The sequence below is a fragment of the Schistocerca nitens genome, chromosome 8 (genome assembly GCF_023898315.1).
Source record: "Schistocerca nitens isolate TAMUIC-IGC-003100 chromosome 8, iqSchNite1.1, whole genome shotgun sequence".
Lineage (NCBI taxonomy): Eukaryota > Metazoa > Arthropoda > Insecta > Orthoptera > Acrididae > Schistocerca > Schistocerca nitens.
The window spans coordinates 331,007,211-331,027,392 of NC_064621.1; the positions used below are offsets into that span (position 1 = coordinate 331,007,211).

The 20,182-nt window shown below is 44.6% G+C and overlaps 1 protein-coding gene across 1 annotated transcript in view; it reads left to right on the forward strand.

Annotated features, from left to right (window-relative positions):
- Positions 1 to 648: 648 nt before the first annotated feature.
- Positions 649 to 20,182, forward strand: part of LOC126198679 (sorbitol dehydrogenase-like) — a 99,541-nt gene continuing 80,007 nt past the window's right edge. Inside the window, exons 1-2 of the mRNA XM_049935175.1 lie at positions 649 to 780; positions 18,293 to 18,326. Of these exons, the coding sequence (XP_049791132.1) occupies positions 727 to 780; positions 18,293 to 18,326 (88 nt within the window). The 5' untranslated portion in view covers positions 649 to 726. The remainder of the gene's footprint in view (positions 781 to 18,292; positions 18,327 to 20,182) is intronic.

The window sequence follows — 20,182 nt, forward strand, 5'->3', positions numbered from 1 at the left end:
ACTCGGTAATTTCGTATTTTGTTCAGTACACGACATTGGATAACTGTATCGAATGCCATCTTGAAGTCAAGGAACACAGCATGAGACGGGTGCATTTGTCTACGGAACTCCGGATTTCATGGATGAACAGAGCGAACTGTGTTTCACAAGATATCTGTTAAGGGAATATATGTTTCTTGAGAACGAAAATCTCTTCTGCAAAAGCTCATGTCATAATGCGAGAATATAGAACAAGTTCCATAATCCTGCAACAGATTGAGATCAGGGACATAGGGCAACAATTGTGTAAATCACATCGTCGACTCTTCTAGGAAAACAGGACTGACCTGTGATTTTTTCCTTTCAGCTAAATACTCGTATGTCCACGGACTGCCTTTTTGTCTACTTTGTCAGTTTCTCATATCGTAGTCTTCCTGTCCAGCTAGTGTTGAAAGCTGTTAAGCGAAATCTGGTAACGATATCAGCCACAGTTTCTTAGCCTGATCAGCAAACCGCTGCAGCTCTCTCACTTTGTCCCCGTGACAAACACCATTGCCTTGGCAACTGTCAAGTTTCTCCCTCAAGTCAAGATATGCAACAACAGAGCTGTAAGCTGTTACGAAAGGCGCCCGACTGTCAGCAACGATAAACCGCTGCCATATATATGTACTCTCGGGGCAGCGTAATTCTGTGTGCGTGACTCTGCCGACGATACGGGCCCAGTTTAGCAGCGTCGGAAACAAGAGAATGGCGTCGAATAATCTGAGCGCTATTCTCCACGGCAAGAATGATCTTCGTCTTGTGAGTATCCATTATCGCAACGATTAAGTTATCTTTCTGTCATACGGCCATAACACATCGAAGTATTTGTGTAATTCCAGTTTCGTAGCCCTGCGCAGAAGAATGTATTGTCATTTAGGATTAAAGTATCTCGCGTTTGTGACCGTACCACCACAAACACTTAATTGGTTTGGTTGCTATTTCAAGGAGCCTTATTTAGTATGACGATGGCAGTACTGTCATCCCAACGATGTTCGTATCGTCACTCAAAAGAAGGGCACCTATAATTATGATCGAGCCGGCCGCTGTGGCCGAGCGGCTCAGGGCGCTTAAGTCCGGAACCGCGCTGCTGCTACGGTCGCAGGTTCGAATCCTGCCCCGGGCATGGATATGTGTGATTTGTCCTTAGATTAGTTAGGTTTAAGTAGTTCTAAGTCTAGGAGACTGATGACCTCAGATGTTAAGTCCCATAGTGCTTAGAGCCATTTGAACCATTTGAATCATGATTGAAACGTTGGAGCATTTGAAACCATTGTGCTGTAACAAGTCCAGAAGCACTTATCCAAACTATCATCGTCCAATGAATCCTGCTCTCTTATGTATTCCTCATTTTTATGTAACAGCATCCGGCCTAAGAAATTTATGTACTCTAGTTAATATAATACATTCGCGTTGTAATGAGATGTAGCATATAATCGAATCACTTGCTGATCAGTAGAGCGAGTGTTACAACTGGGTTACTACCTAAGATCTTTAGCTAGATTCAGAGGACCCACAGGAAGTTCTCAGTTCAATTTAAAGTCTTTGTAGAGCTCTGTAAGCCAGTCAATGCTCGGCCATCGGAGATGTGATGGATCTCAGAATCTGAACCAGGAAAACGAAAATGTAAAAGAGTGTACTGCAAAGAAGTATCCGTAGCCAGACAGGAATAAAGGTCATTTAATAGGGATGAGTTGTTCATTGAGGCAGAATTCCAAGAAAACACTCCCCTGATGGCAGCCTTGACACAGCTGGTTCTCTTTCAACAGCTGCTTTGCTCCTCTTGCGTTGTTTTCCATCTCAGATTAGAACATTATGCAGGGCACATGACGACGCATAATCTACTTCGTGTCGTCAAGGAGGTTACTCGGTACTTCGATAGTCTCGAGTCAGCCTCCAATGCCAACTATTCTAGGTGTCAAGAGTCTGCCACGCTGTCTATCATAAGAAACTTTATGTAAACTTTTCACTCAAGTTAAGCTGGGCTCATATGAGATCATCGTCAATTAAATGAGGTTAGCGACTTCGCTTACAGGATCGCTTCCATGGACAAGGGCGTTTTCACTACTTATGCCGCCACTTTCCTATAACAGAGGGAACCAACAGAATGATGTAGGCAAACGACATGTCAGTCATCATACGAAGTTGATGACCTGTCGTACTATAGCACGGAATACAACCTACCACGAATGTGATCGACCCTACAATGCTCATCGAAGAGCATCCATTAGAATCTTCTATAGCCCCATCACACAGAAGCAGCCCGTAAAACTTATTGGCTACATCAGAATGAAGCTTGGACTTGGCCATGACAGTATGTATGGAAATGAATCTCCTCATCTCAAAATGTTGTGCTGAGCAGGGTCTTTGTCTCTCGGAAGCAATGTACTGCTTCAGAACGACATGCACGCTCAAGAGTGTTTTAATTAGAAAAGCCTATTTAATAGTGCTTGGATGGGTGACGGTCTGGTCTGCCGAGCGCTGTTGTTAAGTGGCGCGCTAAGCCCTTGTGAGGCAAATTTAGAAACTACTTAATTGAGAGGTAGCAGCTCTGGTTCTCGTCAACTGATAACGGCCGGGAGACCGGTGTACTGGCTACATGCCCCTCCATATCCGCATCCTGTGACGCTTAATAGCTGAGGACGACACGGCGGTCGGTTGTTAACTTGGGCCTTCAAGGCCTGTTTGGATTTAGTTTTACTTAACAGTCTGTAACACCCTCTTTCTCCCAGATGACGATGGGGACGTATAGTAGCACAGATTCTACAAGACACCAAAAGTGGTGGGGAGCCAAATTGCTCTATGATTGTTCGGTTAGCACCCTCACGTCACGATCATTGGTGGGAGCCGTGTTCAAGGCGGAGACATCTTGCTCTGCAGCATCCCAAGCGTGATCAGTACAGCTGAGAGAAGATGATCTGTGTCCACATCCTCATGTGAGCAGACTGTACCTCAAACCTTTCTGTCCAAACTAGTTGGAGGTATGGATGATCTACTTTCTTACTCTAGGTGAAGCAACAGACAGCAGATCTTTGTATGAAACTCCAGCAAGATACTGTGGCAAGGACCTCAATTCGCCCATGTAAATACCCCCATCTACCTTCTTCACCCTCTTCTCTGTACCTCTACCTTTGTCCCCCTCCGCTCCCCTCTCTTCATCTCACACCTTCATCGAGAATAACTCATGCCTGAACGGAAAGCCATATTAGTAAGCAGGATAGATCATCTTAATGGTTTACATTGTATGCCACCATTCTGTAACCTTATTTTCATGCCTCGAACCACCAGCGACGCTGTTCCTCCGACCATGCTTATTCCTGTGCCCACTGAGACGTGTAGTGACCAAACGTGTGAATGACGATTTCTGTATCCTTTTGCTGGGAGTTTTCTTTTTTATTTCAATTTATTGGCTTTCTGTTCGTGCCCATTCAGCCATCGCAGTAATGTGAAGATGATACGATTGGCGACTATGTTCTTGTCAGTTACGGCGATACAAAGGAAAGGACAACACAACATGCAGAGCCGAGAAAAATGCCGACCCGGTCAGAACTCGAACTCGGGCCCTTTCGGTAGGCAATCTGCTGTGGTGACCTCGCGCCTACCGAGGCGGATAGGCAGATAGTTTGTTTCGACAGCAGTGCTTCTGACTCGTACTTGTCGTCCACGTCTTGGTGAGTGATCTGCTGCACTATGATTTTTCTATCTGCTATTGTTCACGACCTGCATATTGAACAAGCAGTAAAGGAAACAAAAGAAAAATTCGGAGTAGGTATTAAAATCCATGGAGAAGAAATAAAAACTTTGAGGTTGGCTGATGATATTGTAGTTCCTCCAGAGACAGCAAAGGACTTGGAAGAGCAGTTGAACGGAATGGTCAGTGTCTTGAAAGAAGAATATAAGATGAAGATCAACAAAAGCAAAACGAGGATAATCGAATGTAGCCAAATTAAGTCGGGTGATGCTGAGGGAATTAGATTAGCAAATGAGACACAGTAGTAAAGGAGTTTTCCTACCAAAGACTGAAAGTATAAATTTCTTCCACCGTTAGGATTCGAACCGAATACCCCGAGTAGAGTGCTGCCGTACAAATTTTCATTGGCGATCTTGGCTATGGAAGCAGGTTAAACGGATTGTGTGTTAATGGAGGAGTTCGCTCAGTTATTTCATTACGCAGCAAACTCTCCGTAGCAAAACGAAGCTGAAACGTTAGTCAGCAGCACTGTGTTCATATTGTGGTTGTACTGTATCTAAATAATAATGTTGCAGTTCAGCCAAAAAGAAATGTCATAGCTGCCGGCCGCTGTGGCCGAGCGGTTCTAGGCGCTTAAGTCTGGCACCGCGTGACCGCTACGGCCGCAGGTTCGAATCCTGCCTCGGGCATGGATGTGTGTGATGTACTTAGGTTAGTTAGGTTTAAGTAGTTCTAAGTTATAGGGGACTGATGACCTTAGAAGTTAAATCCCATAGTGTTCAGAGCCATTTGAACCATTTGTCAGACGAACGGGCTGGCCAGGTAAGCAGTGTTATTCGTCGTTCTTCGAAGAAGGCTTGCACACTCATAGCCACATGTGGCCGGGTGTTATGCGGCTGAAATATGGCACGTGGAACGGCCTGAAAGAGGGGCAGTACCCCGGGCTGTAAAACCTTCCTAATGCATCTGTTCAGATTACGTCAAGTGCGGTAGCGTTCTCGCTTCCCACGCCCGGGTTCCCGGGTTCGATTCCCGGCGGGGTCAGGGATTTTCTCTGCCTCGTGATGGCTGGGTGTTGTGTGCTGTCCTTAGGTTAGTTAGGTTTAAGTAGTTCTAAGTTCTAGGGGACTGATGCCCATAGATGTTAAGTCCCATAGTGCTCAGAGCCATTTGAACCATTTTTAGATTACGTCAAGCTGTAGGAGGCGAGATCGTGTCTTACAGGCAATGACGCTCGAAACCGTCACACTTGGCGTTTACCCACTATGCCGCTCAACAATACCTTCTGCCCAACTGCATTCACCACGGTAGCGTCAAACCCGTAAGCGTCCATCACTGTAGGACAAGTTGAAGTGGGATTCACCCGAAAACTTCACGTGTCCATTGCAGTCCTTGATGTTGCTGGTTTCTGGTCAGTGGAAGCCGATGCAATGCCATGCATGCAACCAGTCCAACCCTCAGAAGACGGCGTCGAACCGTCGTCGCCGGCCGAAGTGGCCGTGCGGTTAAAGGCGCTGCAGTCTGGAACCGCAAGACCGCTACGGTCGCAGTTTCGAATCCTGCCTCGGGCATGGATGTTTGTGATGTCATTAGGTTAGTTAGGTTTAACTAGTTCTAAGTTCTAGGGGACTAATGACCTCAGCAGTTGAGTCCCATAGTGCTCAGAGCCATTTTGAACCGTCGTCGCAGACATGCCCACACCCGTTTCACTCTCCAACGTCGCACCAACACTGTGGACGAAGCTGTTCTGCCCGATACGGGCAAGCAGACAAGACGGCGGTCACCTCGCGCTTTGGTCACATTGGCTCGTCCAGTTCCCTGACGGAGCTGTCTACGGCCCTCTTCTCTTCACTAGTTCAACATACGTCTCTGTGTTGAAGCAGCATGCCCTGTAAGAGCCGCAATGTCACGCAACGATGAACCCAGATCCTGGAGGCCAATCATTCAGCCCACTCAAATGCCGATATTCCACCCTGGTATGTCGGCGAGGCATAGTGGCACTTGGTTACACGTTACCAATTCGTATGACGGCTCCGCACTGACAGCGTTGCACAGCCTTGACCTGTCCGGTCACACAAAGGATGGCGCTGTTGAGCCAATGTGTACGCCACCTCTCTGCCATTTAAATAACTTATAAACGTTCTGCTGTACTACTTGTCCTCTTACCCCGGCGTGTTGCAGACCGCTGCTTGTGAGTGTTTTACTCTTAACAAGCAGTTGCGTACTTTCATGTACATCAGTTGATAGTGATAAAGACGATGAAACGCGTACAGGTTAATGCAGAAATTAAAGTTTGTTGCGGAATTTTCGTAAAAAATTTTCAAAGTCAGTACTATGACAAAATAATAAAATGCTGACCGAGCGAGGTGGCGCAGTAGTTAGCACACAGGACTCGCATTCGGGATGATGACGATTTCCCTAAATCGCTTGAGGCAAATGCTGGGATGGGTCCTTTGAAAGGGCACGGCCGACTTCCTTCACCAACTTTCCGTAATCGATGAGATCAATGAACTCCCTGTTTGGTCTCTTCCATCAAATCAATCCTGTCTAAATGCTGATTTAATGATTGTGAACATACTGACTTCCTACAGAGGTTAATAAGGTTTTTTCTTTTGAGGGACAATTTATACTATTTAAAATAATCTACTTTTCTTAACACCATACATACCTTTATTAGTTACTATTATAATTTGGATTGTTCGTCATCTTCAGGTATACATACGAAATGCCGTGGCACACGTAAGCAATACTTCTGACGAACAAGATTGTTGAAGTATTGTTTGTGTGGGCCACGGCATTCGACATAAGCTTGAAAATGACAAACCACAGTCGCTTCTAATAAATCTATTGACGCTATTTAATGTACGGTAGAAACAATTATTACCGAAGAAGAAGACACATAAGAAATCTGTCCCTTGTATTATTGCGTTTGATCGTTGTATTTCCAGCAGATTTTGCTAGCATATAACATTGTTAATGTGTAGCACAGTATTCGGTAAGTGCGCTTGAAAATTACAAACCTTAAAAATTTCAATCGTAGCTTATAATCAGTACTCATTAGGTTCAAAAATTTTATAAAACTGTTCAATTGTGCTTTATTTAGATTCATCAGGGGAAACATCTAGAGGAGAATTGCAAACACATGGCTACGAATTCAGAGGAAAAGTATTGAAGTTATATCTAGAAGATATATCTAGAGTCTTTGTTAACGTCGAGTATAGATTTAAGTGTCAGGAAGTCGTTTCTGAAAGTATTTGTATGGAAGTGTAGCCATGTATGGAAGTTAAACATGGACGATAAATAGTTTGGACAAGAAGATGATAGAAGCTTTCGAAATGTGTTGCTACAGAAGAATGCTGAAGATTAGATGGGTAAATCACATAACTAATGAGCAGGTATTGAATAGAATTGGGGAGAAGAGGAGTTTGTGGCACAACTTGACAAGAAGAAGGGATCGGTAGGTAGGACATGTTCTGAGGCATTAAGGCATCGCCAATTTAGTATTGGAGGGCAGCGTGGAGGGTAAAAATCGTAGAGGGAGACCAAGAGATGAATACACTAAGCAGATTCAGAAGGAGTAGGTTGGAGTAGGTACGGAGAGATGAAGAAGCTTGCACAGGATAGAGTAGCATGGAGAGCTGCATCAAACCAGTCTCAGGACTGAAGACCACAACAACAACAACAACAACAACAACATCTAGAGCTAGTGGACTGACACAACGGCAAGCCGGAAATTAGGTTTTCAAGAAGAATTACATCACCCAGTTAAGTCAGGATCACACACATCAAATCGCAGCATGCAACCAGCGGGTTTCGTCAATAAACAGTGAAAGTGATTATCAAAATTAGTATGTGAACACAGCAAGTCTTAAGTCTAGAAGAAAACAGCACTTTACTAGTAGAGGAAAATTTTCAGCGAGATGGGTCGTAACATTGAAGATAAAAATTAATAACCTAATAGCAAGCACATACACTGTTAAACAGTCAGGTCATGATATACCAGTAGCACGCAAATGGATATCGGGAGAGGAACAACAAGAAAAAAGTTTAACTTAAGGCCGTGACACGAAAACAACATGGGGGCAAAGACACGAAGGAGCATCCCGATAACCAAAAATAACCTGAGACCTTCTGTAGACAGAAGGTGACATCTTTGAATATATCGTCAGAGATGTTGAAACGCGAAAATACTAGCAGAACGCTAAAGCGAATTTCACATTGTAAGGCAAATAATACGCAATTAACGCAAAAAAGTCCACTGCTTAAATCAAAACTGTTGTCTACGCGTATTGGTAGAATTCATGGCTAATTTGTGACAAACAGGCTATCTACGTTTGCTGTCTGACGTATTAAAAATACTTCCGGTAACACTTTTACGGAATAAAGCCGAGCTTTTAAGAAACCATTTATGTTTATTGTACTGAGTTAAGAAGACTTTGTTAGGCTCTTCAGTCAACAAAGAAATGATTTAACTGTAACTCTGACCATCTTCATGGGCACGACGACTATCTTTTGCTATTACAGATAAAAAAGGTGACGAAAGTAATAACACTGGAAGCGTCATTCCCAATATGATGCAACTTTGGTACCTACGTCAGAAAATCTCTTAAACAACCACTTCTGAGAGCGAATTAGCAATACTATGTCAGTACAGAGAGTAGCCGCAAAGGTGATTTGGAAATAAGTGTGCAACTCAATAACTACAGGTTTATAACACGATCAAAGTCCGAAAAAGAAAAACTTGTCGTTGATTGTATCCGACCATGATAGTACATGACGCTTGTTGTAAGAGAGATTTGAGTAATTTTTACATAGCACCATACACGAATCGAAAGGACAGAAACTAGCTGACATTGTTAGAAAGTGGTCTTCGTTCTATACAACATGATGCATTGCTGAATATGTACGGGACGGTTAAAATGGTCACTCTAAGGGAAGTTTACCGCTTACAGATTTTGAAACTTCATACACTACTGGCCATTAAAATCGCTACACCAAGAAGAAATGCAAATGACAAACGGGTATTCATTGGACAAATGTATTATACTAGAACTGACGTATGATTACATTTTCACGCAATTTGGGTGCATAAATCCTGAGAAATCAGTACCCAGAACAACCACCTCTGGCCGTAATAACGACCTTGCTACGCCTCGGCATTGAGTCAAACAGAGCTTGGATGGCGTGTACAGGTATAGCTGGCCATGCAGCTCCAATACGATACCACAGCTCATCAACAGTAGTGACTGGCGTATTGTGACGGGCCACCTGCTCGCCCACCATTGACCAGCCGTTTTCAGTTGGTGAGAGATCGGGAGAATGTGCTGGCCAGGGCAGCAGTCGAAAATTTTCTGTATCCAGAAAGGCCCGTACAGGACCTACAACATGCGGTCGTGTATTATCCTGCTGAAATGTAGGGCTTCGCAGGGATCGAATGAAGGTTAGAGCCACGAGTCGTAACATATCTGAAATGTAATATGCACTGTTCAAAGTGCCGTCAATGCGAACAAGAGGTGACCGAGACGTGTAACCAATGACACCCCATACCATCACGCCGCGGGATACGCCAGTATGGCGATGACGAATACACGCTTCCAATGTGCGTTCATCGCGATGTCGCCAAACACGGATGCGACCATCATGATGCTGTAAACAGAACCTGGATTCATCCGAAAAATGACGTTTTGCGATTCGTGCACCCAGGTTCGTCGTTGAGTACACCATCGCAGGCGCTCCTATCTGTGATGCAGCGTCAAGGGTAACCGCAGCCATGGTCTTCGAGCTGATAGTCCATGCTGCTGCAAACTTCGTCGAACTGTTCGTGCAGATGGTTGTTGTCTTGCAAACGTCCCCATCTGTTGACTCAGGGATCGAGACGTGGCTGCACGATCCGTTACAGCCATACGGATAAGATACGTGTCATCTCGACTGCTAGTGATACGAGGCCGTTGGTATCCAGCACGGCGTTCCGTATTACCCTCCTGAACCCACCTATTCCATACTCTGCTAACAGTCATTGGATCTCGACCATCGCGAGCAACAATGTCGCGATACGATAAACCGCAATCGCGATAGTCCACAATCCGACCTTTCAAAGTCGTAAACGTGATTGTACACATTTCTTCTCCTTACACGAGGCATCACAGCAACATTTCACCAGGCAACGGCGGTCAACTGCTGTTTGTGTATGTCAGCACGTTGTAGGTGTCGTCATCGGCGCCAACCATGTGTAAATACCCTGAAAAGCTCATCATTTGCATTTCACAGCATCTTCTTCCTGTCGGTTAAATTTCACGTCTGTAGCACGTCATCTTCGTGGTGTAGCAATTTTAATGGCAAGAGTGTATTATACGGTAACACATTAAGTATTTACAAGTAAAAAAAAATAGACCAACATGCATTATTCTGATGCTCTAAACAGAGAGTCCTGTCCCCAACCTAATGGTGTTAAGTGGGTAGTGCGGCAAAACGCTGTCCAGTCGCGTCAGTGCTATACAGATACGTCAATGTGACCACCTACCAAAAGTCTCAATAATCACATTTTGCAGCGAAGACCGCGGTGAGATGGGCAGGAAGAGAGTCAGTGATATTCTGCAAGGTACCGACAGATATGTGGAGCCACGCCGACTCCAGTGTGGTGTCCGCAGCTCGTGGCCTAGTGGCTAGCGGTGCAGCCTCTGGATCAAGGGGTCCCGGGTTCGATTCCCAGTCGAGTCAGGGGTTTTCTCCGCCCGGGGACTGGGTCATTGTGTTGCCCTCATCATTTCATAATGATTCGGGAAAGTGGCGAGACTGCACAGTGGGAAGATTGGGCATTTTTACAGGCGCTGATAACCATGCAGTCGAGCGGCCCACAGACCAAATATCATCATAATCCAGTGTTATGTCCAACTGAGCTACAGTTCTCGGTTAAGAATCCACGGCGTGAAAAGCCTGAATGAGGTGGTCCCACAGATTCTCAGTTGGGTGTAAATCCGGGAAGTTCACCAGTGAAGTGCGGTTAACTCATCCTGGTGCTCTTCCAACCACGCACATACACTGTGAGATGTGCCACACGTTGCATTGTCCTGCTGGCACATGCCATCGCGTTAAAGAAAAACAAGCTGCACGGAGGGGTGGACATGTTCCCCAAGGATAGATGCATATTTGTGTTGATGCGTTGTGGCTTCCACAATGACGAGATCACAGACGGAATGCCACGAAAGCATTCCCTAGACCATAACCCTACCTACTCCGGCCTGGACTCTTCTGAGAGTTGTTGCAGGGTGTTTGCTTTCAGACGTTTCACGCCATACACGCCAACGGCCACGTGTCCGGTGGAGTATAAAACGTGATTCATCTGAAAAGGCCAAGTGTCGACTCGTGGACGTACAGCTGCGATATTGGCGTGGAAATTCTAGCTTTCGTCGCCGATGAACACCAGTCGGTATGGGTGCATGAAACGGGCTCCTGCTGCAGAAGCTCATGAGCAGCAACGTCGGCTGAACGGTCGTTCAAGAGACAGTGTTGGAAGCCCACTGGTTCATCTAGGCGGTCATCTGCGCGTCTGTTCGCCAGCACACATCTGCGCAGTAGTCGTTCACGGCTGTCTTCTAAGGCCCGTATTGCACCATAGCTGCCTCAGCACCGGTTTTGGATAGCATTTGTACGGGCGCTGATAACCATGCAGTTGAGCGCCCCACAACCCAATTATCATCATCATCCAGTGTCAATAGGTCTAATGTAATAGAAGAGAGACGGTTTTAAACGACGTTAATTAGTTAATTAATTAAAAATGACAGACGACAGCTTTGTATACAAAGGGATTTAGAAGTCAGTATGTAGTGCTACGTATGATATGTGGAAATAATCAACTCTTACTAAGGGACTCCGCAGCTCGTGGTCTCGCGGTCGCGTTCTCACTTCCCGAGCACGGGGTCCTGGGTTCGATTCCCGGCGGGGTCAGGGATTTTCACCTGCCTCGAGATGACTGGGTGTTTGTGTTGTCCTCATTTCATCATCATTCCTGAAAAGTGGCAAGACTGGACTGAGCAAAGGTTGGGAATTTGTACGGGCGCTGATAACCGAACATTTGAGTGCCCCACAAACCAAACATCATCATCACCATTTTACTAGGGGAACCAGATCAAAAGTGAACTGGCCACCTTCGTCATTTTTCCAGACGAGTAGTGTGGCCATTTTTCCCAATTGTACGGCCCATAGCATGTCCGGAAATTGAATACTGTTTTGGAATAAAACTCATAAAAATATTTTTTTTGAACTAAAATTTATTTTTATTTTTTCTACTTAGTTGCCACAATTGTTCAGGCATTTACCAAAGCAGGAAACCAGCTTCTCCATGCTCTCTTCAAAGAAAGTTGCCGCCAGTAAGGACAGCCACTGCTGAACAACGTTTTTCGTGTCACATAACTGTGCAAACACTATGACTACCATACTCTGTGACATTAGAAGTCTGGGTCTGTCCGCAAAGAGTGTTCAGACAGCCGAAGCAGTTAATGCGATCGCTCGCTTTAACTGGGAAACGAGGGTTCCAGTCTCAATTCGACATAAATTTTCATTCGCCTCCAGCAAATTGTGTAGCTGTGGTAGAATTGTGTTCACAGTTTCCAAATACATTTCATAATTTTGTGTTTTGGGTAGTTGCAGAAATTGAAGGGATTGACAAGATGATGATGACTGATTTGTGGGGCGCTCAACTGCGCGGTTATCAGCGCCCCCTACAAATTTCCAACCTTTGCTCAGTCCGATCTCACCACGTTCATGAATGATGATGAAAACACAAACAGCCAGTTATCTCGAGGCAGGTGAAAATCCCTGACGCCGTCGGGAATCGAACCGGGACCCTGCGCTCGGTAAGCGACAACGCGACCGCGAGACCACGAGCTGCGGACAAGGATGGACAGCCAAATAAACGAACAAGTATAACGAGAGTCTGAAATCCTTTTGGTCAACTATTGACGGTTTTCAAAATTAAGCTTCCGAAACGTCTGAAATGGTAAGATATAAAATGTATGTGTTTCCAGTTTGGAATTATGGCAATGAGATTTTGAATTTTAATGCGAAAACCATTCAGAAACTGAAGCTGGCAAGCGATTAATGCAGAAGTACATGTCGGGCAATGCTAGGAGAGACTGGAAAAAAAAGTAATGTACAGGGAACAAAATGATTAGGAAGACGTGTTCATGACGATAAAAAAATGAGTTGGACGTTGGCGGCGCATGTCACCAGTCGAGGCAAGTGGTGCAAGGAGGCTCTTCGGCGTAGGAACAGACCGAAACGACGATCTACTTGAAGGTGTGGAGATGGCGCTGAAGAACACGTAGAAGCAATGTGGTTCTAGGGAAAACTCTAGAAACGGACTTTATCCAGCAGCTAAAGATGATGCTGAATGTCAGTTTTTTAAAATATGTGTAGATAAATTTTTAAATTATTCCAACAAATCAAATTTTTACGTTCATCAGCAGTATGAAGGATTATTAAGCCATTTTTTACGTCATGCATTTTGCGTGTCATCCCGCATGCGTGTGGCCACAGATGATTTACTCAAGTGTTCGAGTTTGAAAGCATCTACGCGTTTTCCGTATGTTTTAGGAAGCTCCTCCTCGTTTTCTCTATATGGGAAGACGAACAGGCTTCAGGTGAATACTTGTACACACCATTTCGTAGTACACTATCAAAACAAAAGTATCCAGACACTACTATGCAACCAGAATCGACCACTAGATGTCACGAGAGGCGGACCCGGCAGTATAATTGAAGGCGAAGAGTACTGCGTTGTCTGTAGTGAAGCAGTAACAGCAGAAATTGTCCTTCAGGATGACTCAGTAGGTGTTAAGAGAGTAACAGTTATATCAAGGATATATCAGCCACTCTGAAGCTGCCGAGTCGACCGTTGGTGATGTGACTGTGCAGTGGAAACGGAAGGAAGAACAAAGGTAGACCAACAACCGGTACACCTTATGTACTGTCGCACAAGGGTTGCCGGACGCTGTGGAGGGCGTTTATAAAAAAAATCACTTGAAATCAGTAGATGGAATCACTCGTAAGTATCAAAGTTCTACTAGTAGTCTAGCTAGCTCAATGACTACGGGAAAGGTTCAAATGGTTCAAATGGCTCTGAGACTATGGGACTCAACTGCTGAGGTCATAAGTCCCCTAGAACTTAGAACTACTTAAACCTAACTAACCTAAGGACATCACACACATCCATGCCCGAGGCAGGATTCGAACCTGCGACCGTAGCAGTCGCGCGGCTCCGGACTGAGCGCCTAGAACCGCTAGACCACCGCAGCCGGCGACTACGGGTAAGGAGTTAAGAATAATTGTGTACAGTGGTCGAGCAGCTCCATGCAAGGCACACATTTCTGAGTGAGTGCGAGGTGACGCTTGAGGTGGAACAAAGAGAACGCCACTGGACAATGGACGACTCGCTATAACCTATGACAATCCGATGGAATGCATTGCGTTTGGCAATGCCTAGAGAACGTTTCCCGCCATCATGTGTAGTGCCGAAAGTGAAGTATGGAGAAAGTAGTGTTACGAGTTGGGGATGTTTTTCGTTGTGAAGATGTGATCCCCCTATTGCACTTAAGAAAATGCTGAATGCGGAATTATATGAACACACTTTACAGACATCGAAAAAGTTCGAAGAAGGGGCAGATCGTTTTGTATTATTGCCTCAGACATGATACGTGAATTGGAGTAGCAATCATTAAAAGAAAGGCGTTTTTCGTTGCGACGGGATCTTCTCATGAAATCTCAATCACCAGTTTTCTCCTCCGATTCCGAAAACATTCTGTTGGCACCCACCTTCATAGGCAAAATCATCATCACAATAAAATAAGAGAAATCAGACTCGCACAGAAAAATTTAAGTGCTCGTCTTTCCCGCTTGCCGTTGAGGAGTGGAACGGTAGAGAGACAGCTTGAAGGTGGTTCATTGAAACCTCTGCCCGCGCTTTATTGTGAATAGTAGAGTAATCACGTAGATGCAGATGTAGATGTACAGCATTGTGCACTGTCTGCAGCAGAGCCACTTTTCGGGGACAATGACTGTATCAGCGTGACAACGCACCCTGTCAATAAACCTGCATCTGTCAGGCAATGGTTTGTGGACAACAGCATTTCTGAAATGGATTGGCCTGCCCGAATTCCCGATCTGACCTGTGTCAGAAGGTCGGCTTCGTTCTAGACCAGAGTGTACATCAGTATCTTATCTCGTTTCGGCTCTTCAAGAAGTACGAGCTGCCATCCTCCCACAGACATTCAGACATGTCACTGAAAATGTACCCTGCAGAATTCAAGATGTCATAAAACCGAAGGGTGAACAAACGCTATATCAATGTCCACAAACAAGGGTCCAGACACTTTTTATCAGATAGTGTAATTGTCCAGTTTGTAGAAAAACTGGTAATTAAGGGACTTGACCAAGTTTCACATGTCACGTCACACTTGGCCGAGAAATTTTCAGCTGATTTTAGATGGCCTGACTCAGAACACAACCCACCCTACTATTGTTTTATCTTTTACAATAACTCCTCCTTGATCTGAAATTTCCCCAATGTTGACGTAAATAAGCAGAAGCTAGCCATAAACGTAAAAATTGTTCTTTATTTTGAATCGAATTTGTTGATAGCACTGATCCAGTAAACGCTTTATATAACGTCTTTCAGCTGATAATCGGCCATTTTCAGGAATATTTCTGTTATACTTTAAGGTGTTAACGTCTGTTTGCTAATGGTGTCACCATTCTCTCATGTATCTGTACAAAACTGTGTACTGAGTTCAAGATTGGCATTATATTTAGCTGTCAATTGCTGAAAATAATCGCTTCTTTCTCAAGGAAATGTTATGTCACTGTCTATGAAAGAACAATGCATATACAGAAACTCGTTCAGTTCTCTACGAAATACACTACTGGACATTAAAATTGGTACAGCGATAAGAAATGCTGATGATAAACGGGTATTCATTGGAGAAATATATTATACTAGAACTGACATGTGATTACATTTTCACGCAATTTGGGTGCATAGATCCTGAGAAATCAGCACCCAGAACAACCACCTCTGGCGGTAATAACGGCCTTGATACGCCTGGGCATTGAGTCAAAAAGACTGTACAGGTACAGCTGTCCATGCAGCTTCAACACGATAGCACAGTTCATCAAGAGTAGTGACTGGCGTATTGTGACGAGCCAGTTGCTCGCCCACCATTGACCAGACGTTTTCAGTTGGTGAGAGATCTGGAGAATGTGCTGACCAGGGCAGCAGTCGAACATTTCCTGTATCCAGAAAGGCGCGTACATGACCTGCAACATGCGGTCGTGCATTTGCTGTTGTTGTTGTAGTCTTCGCACCTGAGACTGGTTTGATGCAGCTCTCCATGCTACTCTATCTTGTGCAAGCTTCTTCATCTCCCAGTACCTACTGCAGCCTACATCCTTCTGAATCTGCTTAGTGTATTCATCTCTTGGTCTCCCTCTATGATTTTACCCTCCACGCTGCCCTCCAATACTAAATTGGTGATCCCTCGATGTCTCAGAACATGTCCTACCAACCGATCTCTTCTTCCAGTCAAGTTGTGCCACAAGCTCCTCTTCTCCCCAATTCTATTCAATACCTCCACATTAGTTATGTGATCTACCCATCTAATCTTCAGCATTCTTCTGTAGCACCACATTTCGAAAGCTTCTATTCTCTTCTTGTCTAAACTATTTATCGTCCATGTTTCACTTCCATACATGGCTACACTCCATACAAATACTTTCAGAAACGACGTCCTGAGATTTAAATCTATACTCGATGTTAACAAATTTTTCTTCTTCAGAAACGCTTTCCTTGCCATTGCCAGTCTACATTTTATACCCTCTCTACTTCGACCATCGTCAGTTATTTTGCTCCCCAAATAGCAAAACTCTTTTACTAATTTAAGTGTCTCATTTCCTAATCTAATTCCCTCAGCTCACCCGACTTAATTCAACTACATTCCATTATCCTCGTTTTGCTTTTGTTGATGTTCATCTTATATCCTCCTTTTAAGATACTGTCCATTCCGTTCAACTGCATTATCCTGCTGAAATATAGGGTTTCGCAGGGATCGAATGAAGGGTAGAGCCACGGGTCGTAACACATCTGAAATGTAACGTCCACTGTTCAAAGTGCCGTCAATGCGAATAAGACGTGACCGAGACGTGTAACCAGTGGCACCCCATACCATCACGCCGGTTGATACGCCAGTATGGCGATGACGAATACACGCTTCCAATGTGCGTTCACCGTGATGTCGCCAAACATGGATGCGACCATCATGATGCTGTAAAGAGAACCTTGATTCATCCGAAAAAATGACGTTTTGCCATTCGTGCGCCCAGGTTCGTCGTTGAGTACACCATCGCAGGCGCTTCTGTCTGTGATGCAGCGTCAAGGGTAACCGCAGCCATGGTCTTCGAGCTGATAGTCTAAGCTGCTGCAAACGTCGTCGAACTGTTCGTGCAGATGGTTGTTGTCTTGCAAACGTCCCCATCTGTTGACTCAGGGATCAAGACGTGGCTGCACGATCCGTTACAGCCATGCGGATAAGATACGTGTCATTTCGACTGCTAGTGATACGAGGCCGTTGGTATCCAGCACGGCGTTCCGTATTACCCTCCTGAACCCACCGATTCCATATTCCGCTAACAGTCATTGGATCTCGACCAACGCGAGGAACAATGTCGTGACACGATAAACCGCAATCGCGATAGGCTACAATCCGACCCTTATCAAAGTCAGAAACGTGACGGTACGCATTTCTCCTCCTTACACGAGGCATCACAACAACGTTTCACCTGGCAACGCCGGTCAACTGCTGTTTGTGTATGAGAAATCGGTTGGAAACTTTCCTCACGTCAGCACGTTGTAGGTGTCGCCACCGGCGCCTACCTTGTGTGAATGCCCTGATAAGCTAATCATTTGCATATCTCAGCGTCTTCTTCCTGTCGGTTAAATTTCGCGTCTGTAGCACGTCATCTTCGTGGTGTAGCAATTTTAATGACCAGTGGCGTACAAGCTGCAAGCTGCAAAACACACCAAAGTTTGGACTGTATTAACTTTAAGCACGTTTTTAGATTGCCAGTTGCCGAGTGAGTGAAAAGAAGACTCCATATTACTGTTACGGCTCAAGGTAAGTGGGTGGAGCGTTCCTGCCGAGTAGGCCTCGTTAATAAATATTATGAGAGTTTTTTTTTACATCCGATAGTTCGTAGTTCCCCTCCCCCCCCCCCACCCCCTCCAATGTATCACATCTTGCAAAGTATATGGTAGTCAGCACGGTCGACAGATGCATCACTACGAAAACAACTTAATTAACGAGCTCAACTCTCTGAGAGGCTGACATATTTCTACATGTTACAAAGGTGGAAAAGAAGCTACAATGTCATCCACAAGCGAATTACATTACCAGTAATCTCAGCCACAAAGTGTGTGAGCTGGTGGCAATGAGTGATATAATAATTCCTTCTGTGAGCACTGTAACTGACATACGTCATTACTGTAGTATTAAACAACAAAATGCGTAATTCAACGTTGTCTCGTCTCCATTTCAGGAGCAGAGGCCGATCCCAGAACCCGGAGAAAACGGTAAGATTCTCTTGGATATGACCTGCATCTATATTTCATTTCAATGTTAAATTTTCAACTAGTAATAAAATTTATATCTCGAACTGGAACTTCAGTAAAAAAGACTTTTCATCTCTTTTCTCGAGTAGAGAAAAGGGCTATATGTACCACATTTGTAAGCAATTTTTGTCCGTTGTTCAGTTTTATCTGCTTGCTTGTCATTTTAAGTGTACAATTTGGAATCTCGATAGTTTGGTGTGGAAAATCACAGAAGAGGCACTCTCTGTTCTGTTAGTTATCATAAAACAAAGTGTTCAATAAGCGTGATGTCACTGCTTACGAAACGGAAAGAGAAAAAATTTCTAAAGCCAAGATCGCATAAATATTTCTTTATTTCCTACAACCAGTTTCGACAGACTTTGCTGTCATCTTTAGGTCTTAGAAATTTTTTGTACAAAACATGTTCATTGTGAGTTGGAACCTCATACCAAGTAGTCATGTTAGTGGATAAAATGTAGCACATTATAGAAAGGTTACTCAGAAATAAAACATTTACAATTAGAAAGCACCTTGTGCAAATGGTCATGTTTGTATATATAGTGTGTGTGTGTGTGTGTGTGAAATCTTATGGGACTTAACTGCTAAGGTCATCAGTCCCTATGCTTACACACTACTTAACCTAAATCATCCTAAGGACAAACTCACACACCCATGCCCGAGGGAGGACTCGAACCTCCGCCTGGACCAGCCGCACAGTCCGTGACTGCAGCGGCTAAGACCGCTCGGCTAATCCCACGCGGCTATATATAGTGCTCACAGACAATTCTTACGCCATGAACATAACAATACACAATAAAATGCACATTAACACATCTATTTACGTTAGCTTTACCCGTTCCTTTCACCAATGATCCACCTTCTACGCCTTATATGGTGCAACTAGTTGTACTATACATAGTTCCCACTTAAACGTTTCAGCGCAAATATCTCTGGGTCAACAATAGATATTGAAAAACGACTTTCAGAGGTATGAATGAAGGGAGCGGCTCATGAAAGTAAATACTATGAGCCACTCTAAAACTTAATCTAATCTTAGTTTCTACACACATTTATGTTTTGTTTAAATGGGCACCCCAGATTACACTGAAGGGCCAAAGAAACTGGTACCCCTACCTAATATCGTGTAGGGCCTCCGCGAGCACAAAGAAGTGCCGCAACACGACGTGGCATGGACTCGACTAATGTATGAAGTAGTGCTGGAGGGAACTGACACCATGAATCCTGCAGGACTGCCCATAAATCCGTAATAATATGAAAGGGAGGAGATCTCTTCCGAACACCACGTTGCAAGGCATCCCAGATATGCTCAATAATGTTCCTGTCTGGGTAGTTTGGTGGCCAGCGGAAGTGTATAAACTCAGAAGAGTGTTCATGGAGAGACTCTGTAGCAATTCTGGACGTGTGGAGTGTCACATTATCCTTCTGGGATTGCCTAAGTCCGTCGGAATGCATTACGAATTTATTGGATGCAGGTCTCAGACAGGATGCTCACGTATATGTCACCTGTCAGAGTCGTATCTAGACGTATCAGGGGTTCCATATCACTCCAACTGCACACGCCCCACACCATTACAGAGCCTCCAACAGCTTGAACAGTCCCCTGCTGACTTGCAGGGTCCATGGATTCATGAGGTTATCTCCATATCCGGACATGTCCATCCGCTCGACTCACTTTGAAACGAAATTCGTCCGGCCAGATTACCTGTTTCAAGTCATCAACAGTCCAATGTCTGTGTTGACAGGCCCAAACGAGGCGTAAAGCTTTGTGTCGTGCAGTCATCAAGGGTACAGGAGTGGGCCTTCGGCTTCGAAAGCCC